The 9,984-nt window shown below is 39.2% G+C and overlaps 2 protein-coding genes across 2 annotated transcripts; both read left to right on the top strand.

The window, feature by feature from the left end:
• Window positions 1-7,127: 7,127 nt before the first annotated feature.
• On the top strand, window positions 7,128-7,532 carry LOC138885533 (uncharacterized). The gene has a single exon (XM_070166491.1). The coding sequence runs from the start codon at window positions 7,128-7,130 to the stop codon at window positions 7,530-7,532; it is 405 nt and encodes a 134-aa protein (XP_070022592.1).
• A 1,807-nt stretch (window positions 7,533-9,339) lies between these two features.
• Window positions 9,340-9,744, top strand: LOC138885532 (uncharacterized). The gene has a single exon (XM_070166490.1). The coding sequence runs from the start codon at window positions 9,340-9,342 to the stop codon at window positions 9,742-9,744; it is 405 nt and encodes a 134-aa protein (XP_070022591.1).
• Window positions 9,745-9,984: the final 240 nt, after the last annotated feature.

Genomic DNA, 9,984 nt, shown 5'->3' with positions numbered 1-9,984 from the left:
CCTTAGTCCAATTAGTACTAAATGGAGAGTATCTCTCGATCTGATGATGAATTCACTGCTAGGGAACCACTCGAACATCCAATGTACCTTGTCATCGGCCAAATTGATAAAGAAATGTACTCAGCTCACAGCATTTTCTGGTTGCGCAAACATGTTTGGGATAAAAGTCATTCTCTTCAGATGGTGATAGGCTATGTGGTCATTCCATGGTCGTCGCAGAAGTTCGTGACGGTACTCCCCTCTGAAGGTGTTCTAACAACCATACTTGCAGCAACAAATTGCAACCTCGAAATGTCTATATCCCTTTTTGCAACAATCTAAATCCCAATACATATCAGCCAAAATCATAGGGACAATAGTGTAAGTTTGCCCCTCAATCCCCTCCATTAAAATCTTAGTGACAATAGCTAGGCGAGTGTGGATCTTTTCTCCCTGTATTGTAAATATCAGCATCCCCAGAAAGTAGACAATGGATACAAAAACTCGGCGGTGAGTCCAACCCAAAAAAGTGATGGCAAACTAATCATGATAAATGCGATATGACATGTTGTGCCCATAACGCTCATAAAGGAAATCGAGTGCTATGTAATACCTTTTCAGATAGACTAACTAATCATTTTTCCTAAAACCCATCATTTTCAAGAAACCTCGAGAAGTGAGGTTTTCGGGTACCAACAAACCATGGCTATCCCATGGGAGCCCAGTGAAGTCTCGTACGTCTTATAAAAGGGGAGTCATTTATATGTTGCCAAAATGGATCATGGCTCTCTTCTCATCCCAAAACATGGTGGCGGCCTCAATTAATGCATTGTTTGGCTGAATGTCGAACAAGGAGGGTAAATTTCCAAGGATTCTTTTCACATGATTTTTGTCACTTGGTGAGAGATTTTCCCACCAATCTAGCAGCAAAGGTGGGATATTTTGAACCATGCCGAACCTGGGGACTTCGTACCTCATTTCTGCAAAACAAATAGTGTTAGTCCTTTTCCCTCTCCATATTTGGTTATTTACACGTCAATGATCAATATATTGGCATGTTTTATCCAAATAATACAAAGATCGTGATTGTGTCCATTGGGATTAAGGAAATCCCGGCAGACTTTGGACAAGGCTTGACAGAGCGAGTTATTATTCAGACTGTGTTCTAACCCATACTAGGTTTGGACATGATGCATGCACAGTTAATATTAGAGTGGGTTTCTAGAAGAGTTTAGACCAGTACCCTCAAGTGGACAACTTCAGGGGGAAAGCACGGAACCGTCGACTGTACCGCTGATCGACTAGTTTTACCGCAAATAAGTCTTTCCAAATTTAAAGGGTGATATTAGGAAGAGCGTGGACACTCATCAAGCGCCGCTATAATATTAATTATGCACGAGTAAAATATGATGTGGAGCATACTTTATGCAAGTATATAACAACACGTTGTCAAATATTTTGCATGATGAAAATAGTAAATGTTGTATTGAATGAAACGTAAAGACATAAAAAGAAAGAAAAACAAAGAAAAAGTTAGTTCGCGCAATGTGAAATTATAATAAAGTAGACAAGGGAGTGAGGGTGCGGAGAGACATGATGTAGCAATTCTTAAAAAAATATCTAAAGGAAGGTGCATGTTATGACCAAATTGAGCAGAGATTTGCATGCGAATTCAAATAAAGGGAAAACAGGGAAAATGGTGTACAGGTAGCAACAAAAGGGAAACGGGAGCAGGATATTCATGTATCAACAAAAAATAATAAAAGACATGCTTATTAGAGAAGACTAATTCATATAGATCAAGTTTGCTATGGAAAGAGCCTTAAATAATCCCAGCAGAGTCGCCATGATGTCGCGCCCCTTTTTCTCATGAAATTGGGTTTCCACACATGACAACTCTTTTAAAGGAAGGTGTTAAAAGAGAGAGTCGCCACCTAATGAGTTTAAAGTGTGTTAGGGCAGCTATTTGCAAATAACTCTGGTTTAACCAGTTTTCGTCCCTAAAGATCGGGTAAGGGCTCAAGTTACCTCGAAGAGAAGCTGTTAGGAGCTCTTCAAGGTCCACAACTGTGGGTCCCGGCCAAACTCGAATTATATGAATTAGTCAGACAAACAAAGACAAAGAAAGCAAGAAGTTTGTGAAGTTATTACCAAAAGTCCTTGAATAAACATAAATAATTTAATTAAAGACAAGGTGGGGGGTCCTAAATTTTTTAGCCTAAAGAATCATCCCGTGCAACATAAATAATACTTCGTAACTCCCTCAAAGTGGGGTGTTACTCGTATTATTCAGCGGACACATACTATCAATTCCTGTTACCCGATTACTATCTTTAAGTTGTTACCTAAAACACATTAGTTGATTTTATACCGTGCCTTATGCTTGCACTGCCTGTCCCATGCCTATGGTTCAGGAGGCATTTGGGCCTCTATTTCGAGTGGTTCTAGACTTAACTTAGGTTGCTCAAAATGAGAAAACTAGGTGACACACAAAACATGCTGGACTTCATGTAAAAGCAATTAAGGGCTCAAGTTAGCCTTGACGCTTAGACAACAAATGCATGCAAGCAAATTAGATGTTAAGCGTTAGACAATTATATAATTGAGCCAAATAAAAGCCATTAAACCATATAGACATGGTTTCTATGTGACCTCGTGCAGGCAGTTTTAGATGCAAGGTGTAATCTTATAGACGTGATTTCTAAACAACTGCACAGTTTAGGGAATCTAATATTGCATGGTAATTATTGGAATTACTGATTATAAGTGATTAAACCTATATACATAATTCCTAAGTGATTTACATAATAGTTGGCAGTAATAACCATTGGAAACACTTAGAATTACTCAATTTGATCCTATGGTCATGCTTTCTAATGATGGCATAGCGAAGCAACGAAACAATGTTTGAAAGTTTAATATTGGCAGTTAAAAGTGAGTGGGATTATCCTATATGCAGGATTTCTACAATTGGCTATTGAAACTAGTTTTATCTTCTATAGGCATGTCTCCAAAGTAAGTAATTATAACAACAGCATATTAACCAATTAAAACCCGATAGGCATAATTTCTAAAGTTCAGATTGGTAGAACATAAACTAATATAATCATGGCATCTAGTGAACATGCTGCAATTGAAAGATTGGTCATTTTATATTCTATAGGGATGATATCTAATAAACATGTAGAAGCAGAATATGTTAAACGAATTAAAGACCTATAGGTAGGTTATCTAACACACAGTAGTAGAACATGTTCGATCAAATTAAATACCTATAGGCAGGATTTCTACCCATTTCATGCAAATATTAAAACATAAACCCATTTTCCTAATTTTACTAACACCATAATTGTTATTACAGGCCCAATGAATGAAATATATTACAGAGATATAAAATAACTATGGTAGGCCTTAGATAGACCCAAGGTATACCCAGTCCAGCCAGGCCTTCAATTCCGTATCCATACAAGTTTCACCACAGCCTAGAAGTCATAGTCACAAAATAGCCAAAACCAAGTAGCCATCAAAGATTCAGAAAACAACCATGTACACAAGCCTATTGGCTAAATGAATAGGTATAAAGCGGGTAGTAGGGAGCATTTATCACAGAGTGCCAAGAAACCTTAGACCCTAGTGTGTCAGAGTTCACAAGGGTCTAAAAACGAACCCCGAGCAGTTCTCAATTTAGGGAGAATAATAGAGGAGATTCAGTGAATGACTAAGGACAAAGTCCTAGTGTGTCAGAGTTTACAAAGGTCTCAATTGGACCCCGAGCATTGCTTACACTAGGGAGGACAATGATAGAACCTAGGTAGCCTTGGTTTTCAGCCGGCTAAGAATGAGAACTCCAAAAGAGCCTAGGTAACAAGTGAAAGAGAGTAACCTAAGGTTGAGGGACAACACTGAAGGATACAAACATAGTCAAGTTGAGCACATAGAACAGATAATCGAACAGGCTTTAGGTTTTGAGAACACACTTAGCAAAGATTCAGAAGAACAAGTTCAACACCTAGTGCATAAGTAGTCACACATTAACAGAACAGGTTTGCAGGATTGGTATACACAGACTCATAGTAGAGAAAAGGTTCAAATTATACTAAGTATAGGTGCTAATGTTACAAGAAGTAATCATATTAATTGGCAACATAATTTAGACAGGATGAGAACAAATCATTGCAACTACTGCGAAGTCAAGATATGCTAGAAGCATACTAATAAGGAACAGGATCAAACATGCTATATAAGCAAGATATCATCACAGGAAATTCAGAATAGGATAGGAAACATACTTATGCTATATAGTTAATGTATACATTCATGCTTTTGAATACAATCAACTAGTCTACTAAAAGGGATACCAATCATATAAGTAAAGCGTGTTCAAGTAGCAGGATTGATAGAAAAATTAAACAACAAAGAGATGCAAAGGTCCTAAATATCAATAAGTTGCAACAAAAAGGCTACATAAGTTTGAAAGGAATCTAATTTACTCAAATCAGGTTTAGGCATGCTTTAAACTATTAATATTAAATTAAAAGTTAAGGAGAGCTAAAAATTGAAGCAGAAAAAACAGAATTGCACATAAAAATAACCCAGAAAAACACATTATGCAACAGGAGTGAAAACATATGCAAATCACAGATACTTTGGAATGAAACTACGAAGTCCAATAACTCACCAGTTAAGTGAAAAAACAAGAAAGAACAGAAGTCCACAGTATTCTGAATATCAACAAAGAACAAGAACCTAGAATTTCGGTGGCCTTGGCTTTCAGCCAGCCAAGAACCAAAGTATAGAACGAGATATTGAAGGAAAAACATAATAGAGCTTATAATTTTTAGTGAGATTATAGGGATTCCAGACTTCTTAAAGAGGAATAGGGAGGGGTTTATATAGTAGTAGAAATTAAACAAGGACACAAGGAAACACTGTAAAATCAAACATAAATAAGGAAGCAATAACATGCAGAATTAATAAAAATCAGATTTAGGGAAAAATAGGTAAACCCAAATTTTTAGGGAAAGCAAATATTACCAGAATATATACGAAAATAGTAACATAGGAAAAATATAGACATATAAAACTTAAAATCAAAGAATCGAACCAATTTTGGTTCGATCTAAAGAGATCTGAAAACTCTAGTTTTAGGGTAAGTAAGAATGAACAAAAATACACAGAGATTCGTACCCATAATAGAACAAAGGATGAATATAGACGGGAAAGCAGAAAGGTCAAGGATTTGAACCGATTTTTGTTCGATTTTGCTGAGATTTGCTTGCCATGTTTAGGCAAGCAACTAGGTAACACCACAGATGAACAACCAGTAGTGAGAGGAGATCAATAAGGTAAGTGAATCAACGATTAATTCCATTTTAGGGCCGGATTTGGAGAGGTCGAGAGATACAACAGCTATGGTTCATAGAAGAGGGTACAGGATTCAAAGGCGGCGTCTGAGATGGAATGGTAGGGTTTGGGGTGATTTAGGTTAATTAAAAGGAGGGAATAGATATGGGTCGTTGATCTCAAAGATCAACGGCCATGATTTAAAAGGTGGTAGGTCGGATTTATTTAGACGGGTTTGGACTGGGGTTATTGGGCTGGTGTATGGGGTATTGGGCTGGTGTATTAGGTCCGAATTTGGTTTAAAAAAATGGGCTATTATTTAAATACATAAAATTTAATAAAATAATTTATAAAAATATTTAAGAAATAATAAAAAATATTATTTATGCACTAAAATGATTAAAAATAATGACTTAATATTATAAAAAGATATTTTCTGCGTAAAAAATATAATTATACACGATCATAGGCTATTATTGCAAAAATGTGCAATTAGCCTAAAATTGCAAATGAAATTATAAAAAATACAGTAAGATATTTAAAAACATACACGTTGGTGTAATTGATAAGTTTGAATAATTAAATCATCATAAAAATAATTTGAAGGATAATTATTGGATATTTATATAATAAAATGCAAAAAGAATTTAATTTAAAGCCCTTAAAAATAATGACAAATGCTTGTATAGGTTAATAAACTAGATGATGATGCAAATATTCTAGTTTGAAGGTATATATATATTTTTTAGAAATATGAGCAAAAAATTGGGCATCAACAACGGCACATGTTGGGGCCAAGAAAGCCGAAACAAGAGTAAACAAAATCTTCGCCATCAAGCAATCCCAGGAGAGGGACTATGGGACTTCCTCGCCCGATTCAACAACATAAGGATGACCTTTCCAAATGTGTCCGAAGGGATGGAAGCCGCAGACTTTCAGAATGGGTTGAGCAGAGAGGGTTCAAGAGCAGCCAGAAAGCTACTAAGCCGGTTGATGAAGTACCCTCCAACTACTTGGGACGAAATCCATAATGCATATTGTGCTGAAGTCAGGGTAGATGATGACGGCCTTAACGGACCAACTCGAAGACTCAACTTAGTACAAGTCGAGCCTAAGAAAGAACGAAGAGATAATATGAGGAGGGAACACCCAGTCTCAAGGCCAAACAGGGAATGACATCAGCCTTATGTCAAGGCCCCCGTATCTCATCCCTTCTGCTATGATGTTGGCCCATATAAGACGAGGATGGGGACTCACAAGAACGAGAGAGATATGCCCCTTTGTTATCTGATCACAATTTTTGTGTTTCGCCTACAGAAATAGACTACGACCTGGAGAAACTCGGAACAAATGTGAAGTGACCGCCAAAGATTAGCACTGATCCAAGTACCAACAAATCTGACACCATCTGCGAGTTCCACCAAGAACGCGGACACAAAACAGAAGATTGCATCACCTTAAGGCAAGAGGTAGCAAACATGTTGTAGCAAGGGCACCTCAAAGAGCTTCTAAGCGACAAGGGAAGGAGCACCTTCGCCAGGGGTCGAGAGCGTCAAGGCCCACCAATGCCGCCCTCACCAGCTCGCACCATCATTATAATTATTGGCGGCAGCGACGATGCCTCCATCAAAGTTGTCAAGTTCACTTCCACTCATAAGCTAAAAAGATCGATAACCCATGAACGGTATGACGAACTAAAAGAAAGTATCATCTTCGACTAGTCAGATGCCGACAGTTTGACTTTCCCACATAACGCTGCTCTTGTCATTACTTCATGAATTTTAGATATTGATGTCAAACTTATCATGGTAGACGATGGAAATGGAGCATGCATTATCCATCCCCGAGTTCTTGACCAGATGAGACTCAAGGACAAGATAGTGTCACGTTGTATCACACTAACTGGTTTTAATAATACAATTGAACAAACATCGGAAGAAATTACACTCCCCGTCCTCACCGGCGGCATAACTCTGAAGACAACATTCCACATCATGGACCAAGCCGCCGTATACAATGCCATAGTAGGACGCCCATGGATACATCCCATGAGAGCCGTCCCCTCCAGCTTATACCAAGTGATCAAGTTCCCAACACTTTGGGGAATATTCAGCATACAAGGAGAACAACGCACATCACGAGAATGCTACTGCATCTCCATGGATAGCATGACAACCCAACAAAATAAAGATAAGGAAATAGAAGCATAGCAATCAACAGGGTCAAGGTCGACACAAGAAGATACCAGGGATGTCATCATGGACCCCGATACGGTCGAAACCGCGGACTCAACTATAGAGGACCTCGACCCAGTTCGACTAGATTCCAGCAACCCCAGCAAAAAGGCGTACACCGGCTGCAAACTTCGAGAATCAAGTAAATTAGCCAATTTTTAATAACCAATGTAGATTTGTTTGCCTTTAGGAAAATATGTCGGTATCCCCAAGGAGATCGCCATACACAAATTGAATGTTGACCCATTCTATCCTCTTGTAAAGTAGGTCAGACGAAAGTTCAACCCCACCATCAATGATATTGTCTACTAAGAGGTAGAAAAGCTATTAGAAAATGGCTCTATCTAAGAGTCGAAATATCCTAAATGGATAAACAACGTGGTGATGGTCAAAAAGAAAAATGGGAAATGGAGGATGTCTGTGGAATTCACATACCTAAACAAAGCATGCACAAAAGATTCATTCCCGTTGCCATATATCGACCAACTCATCGGCACAACGGTCGGGCACGAGCTGCTGAGTTTCCTCGACGTATATTCGAGCTATAACCAGATAATCATGGAAGAAGAGGACCAGGATATAATCACATTCATCACCCGTAGAGGAACATATTGTTATATGGTCATGTCGTTCGAGTCGAAGAACGCATGAGCTACCTATCACATATTATTCACAAGAATGTTCAAAGACCAACTCGGCAAGACCATGGAGGTAAATATTAACTACATGATGGTCAAATTCGTAAGGTCAAAAGAACATATCGACCACTTGAGGGAAGCTTTCGACATACTAAGATGGTACGGGATGAAACTAAACCCAATGAAATGTGCATTTGGCATAGACTCGGAAAGTTTTTTGCGTTTCTTACTGTCACAATGAGGGATCGAAGTCAACCCTCACCAAATCAAGGCTATTAACGGGATACTTGAACAAATGACTACTAAGAAACAGGTCTAAAGGTTGATTGGTCGAATCGTCGCCCTATCGAGATATATCTCGCAGTCCATAATGCATATTGTGCTGAAGTCAGGGCAAATGATGACGGCCTTTACAAACCAACTCGAAGACTCAACTTAGTACAAGTCAAGCCTAAGAAAGAACGAAGAGATAATATGAGGAGGGATCACCCAGTCTCAAGGCCAAATAGGGAATGGCATCATCCTTATGTCAAGGCCCCCGTATCTCATACCTTCTGTAATGATGTTGGCCAATATAAGATGAGGATGGGGACTCACAAGAACGAGAGAGATATGCCCCTTTGTTATCTGATCACAATTTTTGTGTTTCACCTACAGAAATAGACTACGACCTAGAGAAACTCAGAACAAATGTGAAGTGACCGCCAAAGATTAGCACTGATCCAAGTACCAATAAATCTGACACCCTCTACGAGTTCCACCAAAAACGCGGACGCAAAATAGAATATTGCATCACCTTAAGGCAAGAGGTAGCAAACATGTTACTGCAAGGGCACCTCAAAGAGTTGCTAAGCGACAAGGGAAGGAGCACCTTCGCCAGGGGTCGAGAGCGTCAAGGCCCACCAATGCCGCCCTCACCAGCTCGCACCATCATTATAATTATTGGCGGCAGCCACGATGCCTCCATCAAAGGTGTCAAGTTCACTTCCACTCATAAGCTCAAAAGATCGATAACCCACGAATGGTATAACGAACTCGAAGAAAGTATCATCTTCGACTAGTCAGATGCCGACGGTTTGACTTTCCGTCAAAACGATGCACTTGTCATTACTTCATGAATTTTAGATATTGATGTCAAACTTATCATGGTAGACGATGGAAATGGAGCATGCATTATCCATCCCCGAGTTCTTGACCAGATGAGACTCAATGACAAGATAGTGCCACGCTGCATCACACTAACTGGTTTTAATAATGCAATTGAACGAACATCGGTAGAAATTACACTCCCCGTCCTCACCGGCGGCATCACTCTGAAGACAACATTCCACATAATGGACCAAGCCGCCATATACAATGCCATAGTAGGACGCCCATGGATACATCTCATGAGAGCCGTCCTCTCCAGCTTATACCAAGTGATCAAGTTCCCAACACTTTTGGGAATATTCAGCATACACGGAGAACAACGCACATCCCGAGAATGCTACTGCATCGCCATGGATAGCATGACAACCCAACAAAATAAAGATAAGGAAAAAGAAGCATAGCAATCAACAGGGTCAAGGTCGACATAAGAAGATACCAGGGATGTCATCATGGACCCCGATACGGTCGAAACCGCGGACTCAACTATAGAGGACCTCGACCCAGTTCAACTAGATTCCAGCAACCCCAGCAAAAAGGCGTACACCGGCTGCAACTTCGAGAACCAAGTAAATTAGCCAATTTTTAATAACCAACGTAGATTTGTTTGCCTTCAGGAAAATATGTCGGTATCCCCAAGGAGA

This window comes from Nicotiana sylvestris, chromosome 2, assembly GCF_000393655.2.
Source record: "Nicotiana sylvestris chromosome 2, ASM39365v2, whole genome shotgun sequence".
Lineage (NCBI taxonomy): Eukaryota > Viridiplantae > Streptophyta > Magnoliopsida > Solanales > Solanaceae > Nicotiana > Nicotiana sylvestris.
Note: the sequence above shows the minus strand (reverse complement) of the source record. Positions and strands in the feature narration are given on the sequence as shown.

Excerpts from the sequence above, each read along its gene's own strand:
- LOC138885532 (XM_070166490.1), top strand. The coding sequence starts at position 9,340 with ATGGTAGACGATGGAAATGGAGCATGCATTATCCATCCCCGAGTTCTT.
- LOC138885533 (XM_070166491.1), top strand. The coding sequence starts at position 7,128 with ATGGTAGACGATGGAAATGGAGCATGCATTATCCATCCCCGAGTTCTT.